Raw genomic sequence first — 20915 nt, 5'->3', positions numbered from 1 at the left:
ACAGCCTCTATTATTAGCTAGGGTTTCATCATAGATTTCTAAATATTCTTGGCAAATATTATTTGGATGAAATTTCATCATGTGTTTGGCCCTAGTAATTGGGAAATATATTTCATTTTTTTTTAGAAAAATATAATTTATATCCATAAGTTTTAAAAATTAGTAAAACTAACCATAAGTTTGTATTACAAGTTAAATGTTGCAACAATAACAAATATTGTTCATGACACTAAAGCAATGTGTTAGTTTGAAGCAAGTGCAACAAACATCATTCTAGACATAAGTGAAGTAGACAGAACATATGATTTTGTTATGTTGAGTCAATTTTCATCATATTCTCAACAATCATACCATTATTTAATATTTGCTGACTATTTCATTTTTACTTTGGTGTTCACGTAAAAAATTATGTAATATGATTCAAATAACGATATTTTCGTAAAAGATAAAAATTTGGGGTAAAATTTAAATTTTTAAAAGATCGCAAATAATGAGATTTGAGTCAAATACTAAAAAAAATTAGTATTTAAAAATTTGCGATATTTACTAAATAATATTTACTAAATAATAGCAAATTATATAGATAAATATTGTTTGCCATTTTTTCTCCCAAATGTTAATTTGGGAAATCTATGGCCAAATATTAGTGTATACATGAGTAGTCGCAGGAGATGGGTGCATAAATTTCATATTAATCTCCTATCTTTCCTTTTGACAAAACAATTACTAATATCTACCTATCATGTGAGAGGTTTTCACTCGTATTATTATATTAAAAATCTTGATTGTAGGTTATAATTTGCGGGATCATTAATATATTTACACTTGTATTAAGCTTTGATGTCTATTTTGCTGTTTCTTATAATAACGATATATCTACTTTTTCTTTTAGTTAATAATAACTTATATCTTTATATAAACTTGCTCTAATGGATCAACGATATATCTATTTTTCCTACAATAAATAACATATTTATACCTTGATATAAATTAGCTTTAAGAGATCATCAATATGTTTCGAATTAATTTTGTATGGATTCGATGATAACTGATGTTTGAATTTGAAGTTCTAATTTAAAATTGACTTTTCTTTTAGGATTTATGGGTAAAATCGTGACTTGTTTTACTTCACAATACACATATTCAGAGAAACTTATTATTTTCTTTTCATTAAATAATTATATAAAATATTTATTATTAAATTTAAGTTTTCAAAATATAATTAATAAAATAATTTTTTAAAGAGTATAGTCACAGCTCGCATCTTTCATATTGGCGGGAAAATTAGATGTCATACACCTAGGGTTGAATTGATTAAAGACTCTTTTCAACTCCGTTTCTTCCTTCACCGGCCACCGCAAAATTCCGGCAGATTTCGTTTCTCCGACGACCAGCAAACTGCACCGCAAGGTGCGTCGTCATCTCTCTCTTCTCTTTCAGTTTTTTTTTTTGTTTTTGTGTGAATTTATATGCAATTAAGTTGTGTTCAGTTTTTGAAGTGTCTGTATAGAAGTTCGGATGTAACTATAGATACTGTTAGGGTTCTTCCGTGGCCCAGTAATCGAATGGTTATACTGCTATTTTTTTTTGAAATTTCCAGGATTTTGGCACATAAGAAGAAATGGGCGATGAAGGAAATCCACAAACTCCTAGAAGAACCACTAGAGCATCATTGTCTAGCACACCGAATCCAAAAAGTTCGAAAGGGAAGTTAAAATCATGTAATCTGTTGCCTTTGACAATACATGACCTCGCTTATGGAGATGAATCAATTAGTTTCAATGATTTGATTTCTAGTTTACCTGGTAGACGTGCACAAATTATTGAATTATTACATCTTTTGGGCCCTTTGGATTCTCCAATGTTTCCTGTGTTTGTATATGGAGGTGCTTCAACTGGGAAAACAAGTTCGATTCTTCAGACATTTAAGTACCTAAAACGTCCATTTGTTTACTGTAGTTGTATAACGTGCTACAACCCAAGGATACTATTTGAATCTGTGTTGAACCAGTTATTGCTTCATAGAAGAAATGAAGGCAATCGTTATTCCAGTACGAAACGCTGTGAAAGGCCCTCCGATTTTGTAAATCTTTTGCAGGAGGCTCTTCATAATGTGGTAGATAGTTTGAAGGGAAATGTGGAGAAATCAAGCTCGAAGAAGTCGGTAGGAAGGGCGAGTGGGAAAATGGTTTACTTGGTATTTGATAACTTGGAGCTTGCTCGTGAATGGGATAAGAGTTCCAACATATTGCCTTTTCTCTTTAAGCTCTATGATATTCTGAAAATGCCAGAAGTGGGTTTGATTTTTCTCAGTAATGCTTCACCTGACACCTATTACTCGGACACTGGTTATGTAGAACCCGTTCCTGTTTACTTTCCTGATTACACCGAGGATGAGCTTCGTCAAATCTTAATGAAAAACCAGAAAAATCCAAAGCTATATTCCTCATTTCTTGAGTAAGTTTGAATTTTCAATTTGACATAATCACTTTGGTGGCTTTATTAAAAAATTAACATTTACACAGTCTTTCTTATTTAATACAGAGTGGTGTTGAGGCCATTTTGTCGAGTTACTCGGCAAGTTGATGAATTATTGACTGCATTCTCGTCATTATATCAGATATATTGTGAACCACTTGATGATTTAGGCATTGTACCAAATGAAGATATAAAAAGAAAATTATTTTCTCATCTTCAACCACATATTGGACCATCTCTGAACGAAACGTTCAAAGTTGAAAGCAGGCTGTCTTCTGAAGCCTCAGCTAACACGAACAAATGCAAAGGCATTGCCAAGAAAGTTGGAGTTAGTGAATCTTCCAATGAGATAGACTTTCACATGTCTGCTTGTGCAAAGTATCTTCTTATTTGTGCTTTCCTTGCTTCAAGAAATCCAGCTACCCTTGACGCATCCATGTTTGACTCAACCGGAGGCTCCAATAACAAAAAACGAAAGAGGTAGTTAGTAATTCCGGATTCTGTTTTTCTTATGTTGCTATCAATTCTAGTTTCCTTCATTTGCTAGATAAACTGCTTGTATTGATGGTTTTCTTCACATTTAACATGAGTGCTTTGGTCATGACTTCTTTCTTAAATTCAGCAGAGAACAAATATAGTACATCTTTGTTGCATGATAAATCGCAATACTTGACATCTGTATTACCGAAATTATCAGGGGTGATAAATTGGAGTACTTGATGATATAGGAATTACTGAAATAGCCAGATGTAAGAATGACCATTTGCTTCCTTATCATCTTATTTATCATCGAAGCAATTACTAGGAGGCATTCTGGTAATTGTTATGAAGCTTTGAAGTCCTATTGGCTCATTCATGAGACTTCCTTGAGGAGATTTAAGTTTTGAAGAAGTGGTGATGTTGTCTGATGATTAGGTTTGCTGGTGGATCCTTTATTGGCATTTGAACTGTTGCTACTTCTTATGCATCAACTTATATCTCTTAAGAATTTGTATGAAACTGTTATTTTACCTTCCAGGTATATGATGATCTCAATCCCTTTTAAAGTTTGAGTGTTTTTTATTGTTCTGATGCAAATCATATTTTAGTTGTCTTTTATTATCTTACTTCATTTTCCCTTACACGCCAAAGATATGATCTCATCTTTTAGGAGCTCAGAGAAGTCAAAAGAGAAGAAGGAAATTGCAGAACAAGAATTGCTCTTGAAGGGACCAGGAACGTTTCCCTTGGAAAGATTATTAGCTATCTTTCAGTGTATTGTATCTGTGTCAGAATGCTTACCTGATGAAGAAGCACAAGGAGATGGTGGATTGGAAGGAGAGAGTTGGACTAACGGGCTATTGTCTGATGTTCTTTTGGAATTATCAAGTCTGTGTAATGCCAATTTTATCAGTAAAGGCGGAAGTTGCCCCTTGGAAGGCGCTAATCGGTATCGATCTATGGTGTCTGAAGCTATGGCTCTTAAGGTAACCTTTAAAAAACTGTTTCCATAATTGTTTAAAAGTAAAAAATGGCCGTATTTTCAGAAGCTGTTCTCACTTCCCACTGTGGCTCATTTTGTTTCTCGAACTCTGCAGGTTGCAAAGAGTCTAAAATTTCCTCTGGCAAAGTATTTATATAGAGGAGGATGATATAGAAGATGTCTGTTCATGTTGAAATGATTTTGCATGTCAAGCAAGAGAAACATGTGAACATGATGCAGTCGACAACAATGCAACATCACCTAACCAACCCCTGTGGCAAGGTGAATGTACGATTAAGATTCTACTTATAGTTATTGTATACTCAGCAGCGAAAGGCTAAAGGGTAAGTTGATTTTTTGTACTCCATGAAGAACAATTAAACAGTATCATCTATCGAAATACCCAAGCGCTGAGTTCTTTGATTTTTCCTGTGTAAGAGTCTAAGCTAGTCCATTACTTTGCAGCCATTGACCTCAATATTGTTAAAATACATGCATTTGAGACCTATAAAGATGGGAGACATTTTTAAGATGGATGTCTCATTGTCATAATCCTTTGGGAATAGTTGATTCCTAGTACTACCTTTCTCTAATTGGATTTGTTTCTTGATAAAGTTTCCTTGATTTTTAGTGGAACAATATCTACAGTGTCAAATGAGCGGGTTTGACTGAATTTGGACGGATTAAAATGAGTTGAGCTACTGAATAGATGGGCAACTAATCTGTCTAAAGGTGACTTGTCTGTGATGAAGTCACACTTGTGTATTTTGGGGTTTTTTTTCCCTTGGTTATATTGGTTAATAAATATGTTCTTTCTTGATACATAAAATGACCAAACTAATCTTGTGTACTATTGTTTATAACAACTAAATAAAACTTTATATATCAATATACAATATAACATCATCTCATTGTAACATACAATGAAATTTCCACAAAAGTATTGTTATTATAGTAATAAGGTTTGAATTGTATTACTTGATGGTCTCTCTTAGGATTTTTTGTCAATGACATTTAGCTTGATCACCTAAATTATTAGTAGGAGACAGTTGCACCAATCTCAGAAAGAAAGAAAAAGAAAACAAGGAACTTGGTGAAGTGACTTAACCAAATTAAGAAGATAATTTGCTAATCTATCATATAGTTAGAAGTTTCCTTTTACATTTATCATTTTTCTCAATAGATGAATAAACATTTCTTAAGAGAAGTAATTTTGAACTTAACGTAAACTATTAGTTTATTTGTAAATTATTGACAATCTTAAGGATATACTTTTACTTGATTAGTTAAACTTAGATACATCTTTGATATGTAACATGACATAGCAAGTGATCTCAAGTTTTTATAGTTTAAAAATGAAACTAATATTTCATACTAAATTTAAAAATGTTCTCAATACTACTCTCGATATTTTATCATTTTCTACTCGAATAAAAAAAATAAAAAAAGAGGTAACTGAAGATAAAGAAATTGTGAGTTGACTTCAATGAAGGTGCCTGCAGAATCTATCTACACTTTGCATTTGCATGAAGAAAGGCTTCATTTCCCAATCAATTGGCTAAGGTTTTGTTCTGCTCAAAAAAAACCTCTGATACCTTTGACTTTTTCTTTTTTAATTTCCCAGAACCCAAAAACCATGACAGTCCTTATGTATATGGTCATTGACTTTTGCTCTTTTATGTCAATTCTTCCATTCAAGATAGTCAAAGTCAACTCCTGTCATTGTGTTTCATCCGTTGACTTTTAGTTACTCGCTTTATATTTTACAGGATTTTTAAGAAAATAATAATTGAATAGCATAAATATTTCAGAATAATTATTACTCAACCCGTTTAAAAAAAGATGACTTAGTTTGACTGAACAAAGTTTAAGAAAATAATAATGACTTTTGAATCTTGTGATCCTAAATTAAAATTATGTGAAGTGTATAAAATTGCTCTTAATCTTGTGGCCTTAAACATTCCACGTGAAAAGTTGAAATTAAAATGTTACCAAAAGAAGAAATAGGTCATTTTTTTTCAAACAAATTAAGAAGGAAACAGGGTCATTCTTTTTGAAACAGAGGAAATATATTAATTGATGTATAATATTTTATCTTTAAAAAAAAAGAATGAATGATTAAGTAATTAATACTGAGGATAAAATAAATAAAAAAAATTACTATATTTTTTATTGATACGTTAAAAGTGACAGAGTAAAAGTAATTTATTTTAGAAATAATGAACAAGTAAAAGTGTACAGAAGGAGTGACAAAATTTACCACACCAGGTTCATATCATCCGTCACTTAATAGATCCTTCGTATAACAATATTTAACTATAACAATCAATTTTTCTTTAAAGAAATTGTTAATATTACATTGTTGCAGGGCAAAGCTAAGTGGGAGTTCGAACGAACCTAATAATTTTTTCGTAAACCCAATATTTATATTAGAAAATTAAATATATATTAACTTATAAACAAAATTGATTGACGGCTCAGTGGGTAAGGAATAGGCCATGTGGAAATTCTTTCCATGCTAGAGTTATGGATTCAAACTCCGTTAAAAGAAGCATATTTTGCAAGATTATTTTCCTTCTATCCTAAAATTCAAAACCTCGAAACTCCTAATCTTGACTCCGCCTCTCCATTACGTTATATATTCTCTACAACAAATTTTGCTTTTTGCTAATAAATTTAAAGTATTACGTTATATATTCTCTATAACAATAATTTGCTTTTTGCTATAACAATCAAAGTATTGAAATTCAGACAAATAACGTCATTATAAAGAAAGATATTATATTTGTAATGGTAAAACTAGAGTTATAAGATTAAAAAAAAATAGTTAGATGAGATAAGTGTCACGTAACGTGAGGTACTTAGACTATAAATTTGTTGTTGGCAAGTCGTTCACCCAACACTTAACTATCTTTACATGATCACACTCTCATGTTCCATTTATAGTTTAACTAGTACTATACCATAACTTATATTAGAAAAAAAAAATTTCCATAACTAAAACTATGGGAATCTATACATTATTTTTAATTTTTGTCTTTCTTTAAACTTGCTCAACTAATTTCATTCAATGCTTCAATTTAAAGTCCACCTCTTTTCTCTGCACAAATTAGTTGGGAAGAAAGCTTCTTTTTTTTTCTTTCTATAGTGTGGTATTTCACTTATTGTCCTTTTGCTATGCATTTATTGTATCCAAAAAAAATTAGATGGTGAAATTCAAGAAACAGTCTGTCATTTAGTTATTGCTACTCAATTCTACTTCAACTACTATAATTAATTCCTTTTTTTTCCCTATAAATTCACTTCATTTTATATCTTTTTTTCTACTACTCCATACCAAAAAATAATCAATCCTATGGATATTGCTATAGCTTTGTTGCTGTTTAGTTTCATAACATGTTATCTGCTGTGGTTCACTTTCATTTCGAGATCTTTAAAGGGTCCACGTGTTTGGCCCTTATTGGGTAGTTTACCGGGTTTGATCGAAAACTCGGAACGTATGCATGAGTGGATAGTAGATAATCTCCGCGCGTGTGGTGGCACGTACCAAACATGCATATGTGCGATACCGTTTTTGGCTAGGAAACAAGGGCTCGTGACGGTCACGTGCGACCCGAAGAATTTGGAGCATATATTGAAGACCCGATTCGAGAATTACCCGAAAGGTCCGACGTGGCAAGCTGTTTTTCATGAGCTGCTTGGACAAGGGATTTTTAATTCTGACGGTGACACGTGGCTTTTTCAAAGGAAAACGGCTGCGCTCGAGTTTACGACTCGAACGCTGCGCCAAGCTATGGCCCGATGGGTTAATCGGGCCATACAGCTTAGGTTTTGTCCTATTCTTAAAACGGCTCAGGTTGAAGGGAAGCCGGTTGATTTGCAAGATCTATTGCTTCGGCTTACTTTTGATAATATTTGCGGCTTGGCTTTTGGTAAGGACCCGCAAACATTGGCTCCCGGCTTGCCCGATAATACGTTTGCATCGGCTTTTGATCGAGCCACGGAGGCTTCGTTGCAGCGGTTTATTTTGCCTGAAGTTGTGTGGAAGCTGAAGAAATGGCTTGGGCTTGGAATGGAAGTCAGCTTGAATCGAAGCCTTGTACAGCTGGACAAATACATGTCTGACATCATCAATACACGTAAGCTTGAGTTGATGAGTCAGCAAAAAGATGGAAATCCACATGATGACTTGTTATCAAGGTTTATGAAGAAAAAAGAATCATACACGGATAAGTTTTTGCAACACGTGGCACTTAATTTCATCCTAGCTGGACGTGACACGTCATCGGTCGCGTTGAGTTGGTTTTTCTGGTTGGTCATTCAAAATCCAGTAGTTGAACAAAAAATCTTACAAGAAATATCCACGGTCTTGGTTGAGACACGTGGCAGTGACACGTCATCATGGCTCGAGGAGCCGTTAGCGTTCGAGGAGGTTGATCGGCTAACCTACTTGAAAGCTGCATTGTCGGAAACTCTCAGGCTCTATCCGTCTGTGCCGGAGGACTCGAAGCACGTGGTGGTCGACGACGTTTTGCCTGACGGGACATTTGTACCCGCAGGTTCGTCGATAACATATTCTATATACTCAGCCGGAAGAATGAAGAGCACATGGGGAGAAGATTGTTTAGAATTCAAGCCAGAAAGATGGTTAACCCTAGACGGTAAAAAGTTTGTTATGCACGAACAATATAAGTTTGTGGCATTTAATGCTGGTCCAAGGATATGTCTAGGTAAAGACTTGGCATACTTGCAAATGAAGTCGGTGGCGGCTGCAGTACTACTCCGCCACCGACTCACAGTGGCTCCAGGCCACAAGGTGGAGCAAAAAATGTCATTAACGCTTTTTATGAAAGACGGACTTAAAGTGAATCTTCGTCCGAGAGAGCTCACACCATTCGTGAATAGTGTAAAAGAGGTGCAATTAATCCAAATATAGAATGGGGACAAAGATGAATGTTAATAATTATGGAGAGAGAGAGGGGTAGGGGGGTGGTTGAGGTGGATTAAAGAATGGTGTTGGAAAATATTGATTGCAATCTAAGTATAGTTGAATTGGTTGAGGTTAATTATGGTGGTTGAATTCTCACATGAAGCATGGTATTGGTATTCATGATATTAAGGTACATTATCACATTCATTGTGGGAGAAACTTTTTTTTTAAAAAAAAAAAATTTATTTGTGGAACAGCTGGAAATGATTTTGAGGTTGAAAGAGGAGGGACATTTCTCAATAATTTTTTATTTTATTTTGTTTTTGCTAGTAATAAGTTGTACAAGTACTAGCTAGAACTTTTTTTTTTTACTTTATAGTAATTATTATTCTATTGTCCTAAAAGCTGACCCTCTTTATTTGTTTTATTTTACTTTGGTTGGTTGTTTACCTTCAATTCTTTGTATTTTCTACTTTCTTTTTCACTCTTTTTTGGTATGTGATTCTTTTGTATCTTGTTAAGATTTTTGAATTATGGTGTTTCTTTTTTCTATTAGGAAGATCTTACTGAATTGCTTAATTCAATTTTTTTTTTCTTTTGTTAAAATTATATGACATTTGCAAACAGAATTTGAAGGTAAAATTCGTTCAAAATTCTGAAGTATTAAGAGGCGATAAAATTATGGTTTGCTAGGTTACTCTTATTTAATAAAGTTAAATTGTTTTTTTTTCCCGCTCTGAAATATTATGTATACTTCTTTATTGTTAATAGTAGGTGTTTTACTTTAAAAAAATACTATTAACTAATTTGTTTTAAAAATGGTTTTGAAGATGACTCGGTTTTGAAAATCAATTAATCTTATTATTTAAGAAAAATCGACTTTCCAAATTACGGAGTCGCCACTTGATTTATGATAAAATCAAGAAAAAATTTAAAATTTTCAAAAGATTTAAAACAGATAAAATCAATTGAAAGAAAAAGGTTCGAAGTTCCATGTACATCCCGAGAAGGTATTAGGCCCTCGGGATGCCCGCTAACTTGCGATTGACCGGCGATTTGACTAAATGACTTTTTTAAGTAAAAAGAAAATTTATTTTAATATTTTTTATTTCATTTTTATTATTATTATTATTATTATTATTATTTATTTCTAAAGGAGATATTTAAAGGGATTTAATTTAAGGAAAATTAATTTGTGATAAAAGTAAAAATAAAATAAAATAAGTAAATAAAATAGTAAAATTTAAAATAATGAAAATGGCTACCCTTTAGGAGATTAAAAAAAGGGAAAATTATATGAAATGGCAAACATTCATAACTAATTATATATTAGGGGTATAGTTTAATTTATTTACATTATATAATTATAGTTTATTTTATTTTGCTATAATTAATGGGGCCCACAACCTATTATGTAACCAATTGTATAAAAACTTTATTTTCTAATTTTGTATATAATTATACACAATCTAATTTTCTCTCTCCTTTTTCATAATTAATTTTCTCTCTCCTTTCCACAATTAATTTTCTCTCTCCTTTCCTCTTTATAACGTCTTCACCTACAATTAAGACCCCAATATCAGATTTGAATTCGAATTTTGTCCAAAATTTCAGAAGTCCCTCCCCAAGTTGAAGTCCCTCCCTTAGTCGAAGTCAATTTTGTAAGTAATCCTAAATTTTAGTTGTTTACCTTTTTTTTTTCTAACTTATCTAAAAATTGTAGGTATATGTGTTCTGTTTTTTTTCCATATATTTTGATGAAATAATCGTTTTTTTGTTCTTGATAGATCAAAAATTCGTCAAACAATGAACGAATCGTCTACATCTTTGAGGATTACCAGAGGTAGTCCTTTGCATGTCAATGTTGTTGACATTTTACCATCCTTTTCAATGGGGCTAACTCAAGAATTTGGGGTTAATGTAGGGTCTTTGGGAAAATCAAAGCAACGTATACAAGAACAAACCATGGAAGAGCTGAGATCAAAGAAGAAAAACGACCCTATGGCAGTTCAACAAGTGATTAAAAATGCCAAAGCTAGAGGCATTAAAATTGTACAAGGTACAAGAAAGAGGAAAGCGGCAATCATTGAATCGGAGGAAAATGATTCTGAAGTTGTCGGATATGAAGAAATTCATAATCATGAGGTAGTGTCTTAAAACAAAAACTTAGATACAATTTTTTTGTTAATTAGTTGTCAATATACAAAAACTATTAAATTAAGTATTGTATATAGTATACTCAATGTGAGTAATTGTATATAGTATATTGCATGTTTATGTTATTTTTGGTTTTTGTATATATATACAAAATATGGATAAGTTTACTCTAGGGTTTCTTTGTGTTTTATAGCTCTGCTCATTTCTTGAATTAGGTGAATGTCAAAATTGTTTTGACTTTTGATTATGTTCCATGCTCTTTTTGTGTGTTTGTGACTTGTTTAGTGTTGTGGAATAAAGGTGCATTGGTAAAGTTTTTGTCTTTGTGTGTTGTGCCTTGTGTTTTCTGGAACTTCTCAAGCATGATATTTGTATATTCATTTGTTATGTTGATCGATCTCTTCAAAAACTTTGATACTGATCAACCCAACTTTGGTTTTTGTATATATATACAAAATATGGATAAGTTTACTCTGGGGTTTCTTTGTGTTTTATAGCTCTGCTCATGTCTTGAATTAGGTGAATGTCAAAATGGTTTTGACTTTTGATTATGTTCCATGATCTTTTTGTGTGTTTGTGACTTGTTTAGTGTTGTGGAATAAAGGGGCATAGGTAAAGTTTTTATATTTCTGTGTTGTGCTTTGTGTTTTATGGAACTTCTCAAGCATGATATTTGTATATTCATTTGTTATGTTGCTCGATCTCTTCAAAAATATCGGCAAGTGCGTGTCGGATCCTTCAAAATTAATTGGAATTAGGTATACAGATGGAAAATTTGAATATATGATTAGAATGTGTATATTCTATTAGTTATATACTATATACTATATACAAAAATATATGGGTTCATATATATACACAGAAAATAATCTGTGAATGACTTATTTTTTTTTTTTGTATATATAGGTAGGTATGTATATTCAGAAATTAATTTGTACATGACTTATTATAAAATTGTTTTTTTTGAATATATATACTATGTTTATTTCATACACTTTTTTTTATTTTTTAGGAAGTCAGATATATTTGCAATAACCGTGAAAAAAGGACAATTCACATGCAATGTTATACGCAAATAAACACATTGCATGAGCTTCAGAATAAACTGCCTCCAAAGCAATATAATCGTATATGTGCATCATCATGTTTTGCACAGTTAACAGCAATGAGACGATGTCACGTGCAAGCACAACTGTTTAGATGCATTATGTTGAAGGAGTTGGAAGGTAGTTCTGTGAATGCAATAATTTTTTATATAAATGGCACAACGCTTCGATTCACAATACGGGAATTTGCCATTATTTCTGGTTTGAATTGTTCTGATAATGCTGCTGACTTCAACTTTGATACTGATCAACCCAATAGAATCATCGATGAGTATTTTCTAGGGAATTCTCCTGTCACTAAAGCTCGTTTGGCTGAAGCTTTTAAAGCAAAGGTATGGGGTGACAATCAGGAAGATGCATACAAGTTTGGGATTCTATATTATATACATGAGTTTATCATGTCCGCAGAACCTACTACAACAACAATAGATAGGTTGGACTTTGATCTGGTTGAAACAGGTAGATTTATGGATTATCCTTGGGGTCGGAAGGCTTTTAATGAACTTGCTAAATCCATAAACAACAAGATAAAGCCATGTGGACAGTACTACAGAATTCAGGGCTTTCCACTTCCAATGCAAGTTTGGTTCTATGAATGTTGCTCTTATGTTGATGACAAGATTGTTGTCAAGGTTTCTAGTCACATTCCTCGGATTATCAATTGGGTGACTAAGAACGACCATCCTCGGTTTGATTATTTCATGAAAACAATTTTTAATGATGCAGATAATCCGGTATGCATTTACTTAATACAATTTGTAAATTATAGAAGTTAGTATACATTTACTTTCTACAAGTTTTATATTACATTTTTATTATATTGAATTATAATTTTTAATTATTATGCAGATTAAGTTCAGAAATATTGAGCCAACAGCGATGGAAATTAAAATCCTCAAACTTTCACAATCGACAGAACAATCAATGTCTCAGGGCCTGCAGACTGATCACAATAAAGTTACAGATCCGGATGATGATTTCCAAAACCCGCCCAGTATAACAAGCATAAAAGGAAAAGAAAAAGTTATTGGATGTTCTTCACCGATTAGGAAAAAGAAAAAGCAATCTGTTACAGTCATCTCTTCAACAAAGGCAGTTAAGACATACACACGAAGATCAATGGCGCGCAAAGCCACACGATCACAGTCCATCAATATCAACAGTGTTGCGAAACACAGTGATGCAGGTACGTCACACAACAATGAAAATGTAGAGCAGAAAAGTGTACAAGACAGAACACAAATGGGGCAAATTAAGAAGTCAACAAGCATTACAATATCGCGTGATGAATTTGAAGCATTCAAAAAATCGGTAATCAAATATACAATTCAAATATATGTTATTTGAAAATATTATATACAATTATTAATAAAATATGCACCTTTTTCACATAGGTCAAGGACGAGTTCGCTGATTTGAGAAAAATGCTTGAAGACAAATTCAAAATAGTGTTGGAAGCCATGAATTCCAAAGTATCACATGTATAAATTTTTTGTTTTAATTATTTATATACAATATACTTTATACTTATGAATACAAGTGTATATTTTTTTTCCAGGGTAATGTCGTTGATGATGATCAAGAATCACCCATCGGAGATGTTCATCACAAGCCCACATACACTCCACATGAACCCCAAAGTCAATATGCAAATGTGACAGAACAAGATGTATTATTTTGCTTTATTTATACATTAATTCAGTTTATACACATTTTGAAATGAAATAAATTGTATATAAGTAAATTCAGTTTATAGAGATATTGAAATTAAATAATTAAGACCTATATACTAGTATAGCTCAAATTATACACAAGCATATTACTTATTTTTATACTGAATATACTACAACATATTTTCTTATATTGTTTAAATTATAATCAGGCTACATTTGAAGATGTCATGCAAGAAACGCATATCACTCGTGTTCATCAGTTAAATACCAAGTCTTCACAGTTAGGTGCACAAAAAAAGCTGATAGGTCATCATAGTGCATTAAAAGATCGTGAGGTATCCGTAAATGATTATATACATTTTAAAATTTAATATAATAGTTTATAATCAATTTGTTAGATATTTAAGTTATTATTTTCTTTTTAAGCTGGGAGATAACTTGCAAGAACTAAACCAGAATTCCCCACTGTTGGATCATGTTGTTTTGGGTGATAATTTGAATGATGTAAGTGGCACTGCCTCACAAGATCAATTAGTGTTGTATGCTAATGTGGATGCCCAACAAAATGTCCAAAGGGAAACTGAAAGTAGCTTAAACAGTCGGGTAATATATAACATATACAATGCTGCATCTCACGAGCGAATTGCAGAAGCAGAGGAGTCTATTTTAGTTGCAGCGCCTATACAAATGGTATACATGCCTGATTCAAATCAGGAAACAGTTGTAACTGAATCACAGGTTGAATTGCCAGACCATCTTCTTCCAAGCGTTAACACACTGCAAAACATTGTATTACAAAAACAAGTTGAAGCTGAAGTAACACCCATGCCAGCTGTTAGGCATAAACGCCCAGGTCCATTCAACATATCTCCGTACATGACTTCGTTTGGTTTGGATTCTGGTAAGCAACAATTATTTATGTTTACATTTTCATAAATAACCATATTGTTTTCATGATGTAAATATTTATATACATATCTTTTCAGGTAGTTCGTCCCGACAGCCAGTTGTGTTTTACATGAAACATCCATTTGTTTCATTGTCTGATAAGGAAGAGTCTGATTTGTTTTCAAATTTTTGGATATGGCTGAAAGAAGACTTACTCGTCAAGCATTACAAAAAAGTAACATTTTTTTTATACACTTGCATTTTTTATTGTTTATTTTGTGTAGTTATTTTGTATTATGTTTAATAGGAACTATGCGGAGGATCGCTACAAGAAAGGAAAGGCAATATTACCACAATTGTTTAATTTTGGTGTAGCGACAATTGATAACAAGAATTGGTTCTACAATATCGGGTTTGAGCGCCAGTTGATTGATAACTCGGTATGTTTCTGTTTTTATATTATTAAAAATGTTTAAATTAAATGAAATTGTATAATGTATAAATTATAACATTATTACTCATTATATCACAGCACATAGATGTCTTATTCTACTATATAAGGAAAAAGGCCAAATACTCCAACAGTAGCACATACAAATTCACAAATCTATGTTGCAATTTCAACACTGTTTTTCTAAATGCTTGGAATGCATATTATGGAATAAAAGGTGACCTTTCTAAGGAAGTGTTAGACGAGATGATTATTGATTATATTAATGGATACAAGATGCTAGCGTATGCACCATGGCACACAGTCGATGATGTATTCATCCCGGTTAACTTAGAAGGCAGGTTACATTGGATTCTGATTGTCATATCTTTCAATGATCGATGCATCAAGGTGTATGACTCAATCAACAATTCTCTTCACCACTCATTTGTTGTAAATCACATCAAGAAGTATGCACAGCTTATACCAATGTATCTTGTAAAGTCTGAATTCTATCAAAAGAAAGGTCTGGATATTGCAAGCCACCATCGATATCAAGGTCATACCGTATATGATTCATTCGAAATTGTATATGTGGAAGACCTTCCCCAACAACCAGCTGCTAGTTTGTAAGTTATAAAATTCAATAAATTTATATTTTATTGAACATAGTTACACTTTAAGTAGTATAGTAACAGTTGAGCTGTTTTTTTATATAATTTTTTTAGGGACTGTGGAGTGTATGTTGCGTCATACGCGGAGTTCTTGAGTGAGAGGAAAGACATTCCAGCAGTCTTAGACCCAGAAGAAATTCGCCTTAGATACGGTGCATTGTTGTGGAATTACGATAATCAAAAGATACAAGCTGGAGCTGCCAGTGATATTGAAGCGCCTTTAAAACCCGTCAGGAATCACACACAAAACAACAGTTCTGAAAGGATTACAATCCAGTAGGTTGATACCTTAGTCGTAGCATTGTTTTGATTTTTGCGTTGACAGTTTTAGATATTAGTTGGAGATTAACAATTTTACGATAATTTTTGTTTTAATTAACTCGTAATATCATTTTCTTTGTTTTGAACTATCATTTTAGTGTTATAAAAATATATGACACTATCTTTTTGTGTTATTTAGTATAAAGTAGCATATAAATACATATATACATATACAATTTAATTGTATAAAAACTACTTTTAAAACTAAGAGTCTTACATTTACGAATCTGTACAACAAAAGATATACTGTCAGGTTTTTATTTGTATATATTTTATAGTCACACTCATTTCATTGTATAAGGTATATACTATATATTAGTGTTCAGGTTTTTATTTGTATATAGTATATTCTTAACTGTTATATTCACATAAATAAATACATATATATATGTTGTTCAATTTTTTATTTGTATATAGTATATACTATCACGTATTCAATGTATGTTATTAAATGTATATGCACATACAATTAGATAGCTATATATATACAAATTCTATCTTATGGAATAAATATACATGTACAAATTGCAAAAGATATATGTTGTTCAGGTTTTTATTTGTATATAGTATATAATAGCACTTGCTCATTGTTTTTATTAATTATATATGCATATTCAATACGTAGTTCAGGTTTTATTTGTATATAGGATAAAAGAGTTTTATTTTTATACGATCTACTTGTTTAGTGTTGAACATTTTATCATGTTGCGTGTATATATACAAATTTAATTTACGCATATTGAGTAGATATTTACTTTTGTAGGTCATACAACACACACATTAATGTACAACACATAACAAAATTAAGACGTAGTTTAAGTAATATAAGTATACAAAAACAAAGATTTCAATTAAGTCATAATGCATATAGTTTCAAATCAAATTTAATTAGGAAAAAACAATCAGCCTTAAATATCTTTTGGCTTATTTCTACATGAACGCCTATTGTGACCTGCCATTCCACATGTGCTACATGTATTTTTCCCCTTAATCCTCGATAACTCTCTTGCTGTTTTTTTCCGAGGCTTACCCTTTGGCCTGCCAGGAGGTCTTTTAAATTTTGGAGGTAATACGTCATCAGCAATAACGCTATTCGGAATCAACCATGCCTTTACATCCGGTAAAGGATGTATAGGCATATTATATGTCTTCAACATTGTCTTTGGTTTGTATAAATCCGAGCAATATTCATCTAGTGGTAGACTCTTCCATTTCAATACCGCCCAAGCATGTTCACAAGGTATTTCCTCGTACTGAAATCTTCCACAGGTGCAAGTTTTTTCTTTTAGACAGACAACAAAATATCTCCCATCATCATTAACATTGTGCACATATTCCGTTGACGGTACAACCTGCTCATTTATAAATACAATTAAATGAAATGATGTTCATACTAATATATACAAATAAATTTTGTCAACTCCTAAATATATACTTATTATTAAATATTACCGTCATTCTTGTGCTCAATGCTTCATTGTCTGTTAGTATATCATGGTATTTTCCAATCAATGATGTGAATGTGCAGGTTGCCTCCTTCTTGTAGTAATGATTCCACCTTCCAAATAATAGCCTTACCTCTTCGAGAAATTCAAAAATAGGCAATTCTCTAGCTGAAACAAGTGCTGCATTTATACTCTCAGCAATATTTGATGTCATGTGCCATCCTCTATGTACTTGTGCATAACAAAGAGCCCATTTTTCATATCCAGCTAAATCCAAATACTCTTTCACTCTTATATCTTCTTTTTCTACAGTCTCCATTAACATATCAAATTCATTCTTTGTGCAAGCTTTTGCCATTGTATAGAATACACCAGATAACTTCTCATGAGATACAAGCATAGTGTGGGACATTACTGTATACATTTGTAACAACCTTTATAATGCTCTCATTTCTATCAGACACAACACACATGTTACTCCTCTCACCGTATGCTTCTTTAAGTTGCTCAAAAAACCAAGTCCACGCAGCATCATTTTCTGAATCGATAATACCATACGCAAGTGGAAATATATGTCCTACAATAATATCAAAATCATATATTAAATGTACATATACAACAGATTCACGTTTATACATATACATTATTACATATATATATATATATATGTGTATATATATATATATATGTATATATATATATATATGTATATATATATATATATGTGTATATATATATATATGTGTATATATATATATATGTGTATATATATATATATATATGTGTGTATATATATATATATATATGTGTATATATATATATATATATGTGTGTGTATATATATATATATATATATATATACCTGCGCCATCTGTCGTGCTTGCTGCAACAAATGTACCATTATATGGACCTCTCAGATGACTACCATCCACCACGACTACTGGTCTACAATGATTGAATCCTTGGATAAATGTATTCAATGCAACAAATAGATACAAGAACTCATTATTCGTGCTCTTTTTCATACGTATATAAGACCCCAGGTAAGTGATATCCATCATATACAAATACGCAGGTAACTTTGCATATGATGCAGCTGGTGTACCCCTCAAAGCTTTTAATGCTTTCTCCCTGGCCCTCCAAGCCTTCTTATAGTTAACATCAACTCCTAGATCAATCTTAACATCCTTTCTTATATCAGCTGGTGTATATTTACGTTTATGATCTACAAATTTAGGTTTCATAATCCCTCCTATTAAATTGCTAGTTACATGTCTTTGCGAATAAACTCTATCGTTTAAAGGACATGTATGCTTTCGGTTGAATGCTCGAATTCTGAACATTCCAGATTTGTTGATATTAGAGGCCTTCATTAACCATTCACATCCGTTAGAAAAACATTCCAGAGTGTAACTGCATATAATTTTTAATATAGTATACAAATTTAGTTTACAATAGGCAATAAAAACATTTATACAGTTTAAAAGTCAATATTTGAGAGGCACACTACCTTATTGAATTTGACCGAGTAGTTTTATACTGAAATCTCTCTTTAATCGCATATCTTTCCATGACTGCTTTCAAAATTGATTCGTCTGAAATCACCCAAGTTGTATCAATCGATAAACATGCAACATTTATATCCTCCGATTCAACAACAATCATATCATGACAATCATTTTCTGCAACAGTTGCCAACACCCCCATCTCTTTACACTGAGAAATCTGTCTATCACATGAATCCAAAAAAGTTATACAAATAGGAAATTTGTTAAAATCAATGTTCGCCTTTTTTAGCATTACGTACACCCTGACACCCATGTCATTGTGTATAACCATTCGTTTATTGCTTTCTTCAACCTTGTACTCAATCTTCAAAGTCTTATTATTCATATCAACACCAATCTATTTTGCAATAGTAGTATAAAAATCAAGAAACGTTGATTGTTCCTTACAAACTACTCCCTCTATAGTATAATTAACGTAACAATTTGTATCGTCCCATTTTCCAGAATGCATAACCAAAATAGCTGATGAGCCCATTATCTGTACATTTATGAAAAGGAATATTTATATATATTCCAAATAATTCAATGAGATCATATATACAATTAATACAACAATTTTTATACAATCAAATTATTGAAATTTTATATTGTTAGAATTTTTAATATACAAACACTACATCTACAATAGTGTATACTTCTTCCAAAAATAAATTGTATGACATAGAATTTTTATATTATTATTCTTTTTAATATACAAAAACTACATCTACAATAATATATAATTATATAAAAAAAAACACATGATTTATGAATTTATACAATTATGAACACTGATATTAATAATGACGCTTTCAAAATATACAAATACCTCGAATCACATATACAATGACATGAACAGTATATAATTGTATATTGCAAATTTTCATCTTAACAAAATCATATTTTGTATTTTTTTAAAAAAAATAAAAACACTAACGAATGAACACAAATTCAGCTTAACAAAATCATATTTTGAATTTTTTTTTTTTAAAAAAAAAACAATCGAAAACACTTCACAAATCTAAAACCAATAAACATGAAATTTCGTCGAATAAAAACTAACCTGTATTCGATTGCCAAAATTGCTGAACTTCAGTTTCACAAAGAGAAAAAAAAATTATTATTATTTTGTTTCGATGGCTGTATGAATTTTTTTTTGAATTTGAACGCTTGGCTTGAAAATTGGGACGTTTCCCTAAATATGTGGCATTATCTTGATTTATTGTTACCATATTTAAGGATTCAGTTACAAACAACTTTTTAAAATAGAATTGTATAAATAATAAAAAAAATTATATACAAAATTAAAGACACCTTTAATAACTTAACTATACCCATATAATGTAATTAGGTAAACTAAACCCATATAATGTTATTTAATCTAATAAGTTTGTCATATATGAAATTTCCCCTTAAAAAATCATACCACACATTAATTAATTCAAGCAAATAATAAATAAAGAGGAGAAAAAATTTTGAACTTGGGCCTTATTGCCCAAATTCATTCCATTGGGCTTTAGCCCACCTGTCCTATCTAATTCCTATATAGGGCCTTCTTTGAGACCTGCAGAAACAAATGACTTTTGGGCCTGTTAATAAAAAAGGGCTGAAGGGCCTGGTCCAATCCTGAAAAAAAATCATAAAGGGTATACACAAATGTATACATGCTGTATACAACACATATTTGACCCATTTGGACCTCTTGAGCCCTGCGTATTTGTACCTGTATCATTTTTCAAACTTTCTTAACAAGTGTATATCATCACCCGATAATATTTACTAATGTATACGGGCTGCACCCTAC

At 31.6% G+C, this 20915-nt stretch overlaps 5 protein-coding genes across 5 annotated transcripts; 3 read left to right on the top strand and 2 right to left on the bottom strand.

The window, feature by feature from the left end:
- The first annotated feature begins 172 nt into the window (after positions 1–172).
- On the top strand, positions 173–4554 carry LOC101260082 (origin of replication complex subunit 5). The gene is made up of 5 exons (XM_004229878.5): positions 173–1410; positions 1601–2457; positions 2545–2958; positions 3629–3944; positions 4056–4554. Exons 2-5 carry the CDS (start codon positions 1622–1624, stop codon positions 4107–4109), a joined length of 1620 nt encoding a protein of 539 aa, XP_004229926.2. The 5' UTR covers positions 173–1410; positions 1601–1621; the 3' UTR covers positions 4110–4554.
- Positions 4555–6916: 2362 nt separating this feature from the next.
- On the top strand, positions 6917–9425 carry LOC101262353 (cytochrome P450 86A22). The gene has a single exon (XM_004229886.5). It carries the CDS (start codon positions 7296–7298, stop codon positions 8874–8876), a length of 1581 nt encoding a protein of 526 aa, XP_004229934.1. The 5' UTR covers positions 6917–7295; the 3' UTR covers positions 8877–9425.
- On the top strand, positions 8932–16240 carry LOC104649288 (uncharacterized). The gene is made up of 12 exons (XM_069288005.1): positions 8932–9060; positions 10658–10713; positions 10795–11015; positions 12040–12867; positions 12983–13444; positions 13528–13605; positions 13692–13802; positions 14016–14141; positions 14233–14707; positions 14793–15134; positions 15227–15753; positions 15853–16240. Exons 1-10 carry the CDS (start codon positions 9035–9037, stop codon positions 14996–14998), a joined length of 2589 nt encoding a protein of 862 aa, XP_069144106.1. The 5' UTR covers positions 8932–9034; the 3' UTR covers positions 14999–15134; positions 15227–15753; positions 15853–16240.
- Positions 16241–16948: 708 nt separating this feature from the next.
- On the bottom strand, positions 16949–19778 carry LOC138337730 (uncharacterized). Its single transcript, XM_069288009.1, has 3 exons — positions 18427–19778; positions 17572–18141; positions 16949–17471 (listed from the first exon to the last, which is right to left on the bottom strand). The coding sequence occupies exons 2-3, from the start codon at positions 17986–17988 to the stop codon at positions 17028–17030; spliced, it is 861 nt and encodes a 286-aa protein (XP_069144110.1). The 5' UTR covers positions 17989–18141; positions 18427–19778; the 3' UTR covers positions 16949–17027.
- LOC101263555 (uncharacterized) lies at positions 18001–19271 on the bottom strand. Its single transcript, XM_069295017.1, has 3 exons — positions 19075–19271; positions 18427–18977; positions 18001–18017 (listed from the first exon to the last, which is right to left on the bottom strand). The coding sequence occupies exons 1-3, from the start codon at positions 19269–19271 to the stop codon at positions 18001–18003; spliced, it is 765 nt and encodes a 254-aa protein (XP_069151118.1).
- Positions 19779–20915: the final 1137 nt, after the last annotated feature.

Source organism: Solanum lycopersicum, chromosome 1 (genome assembly GCF_036512215.1).
Source record: "Solanum lycopersicum chromosome 1, SLM_r2.1".
NCBI classification, from domain to species: domain Eukaryota; kingdom Viridiplantae; phylum Streptophyta; class Magnoliopsida; order Solanales; family Solanaceae; genus Solanum; species Solanum lycopersicum.
The sequence above is the reverse complement of the archived record's forward strand: the minus strand, read 5'-3'. Positions and strand labels throughout refer to the sequence as shown.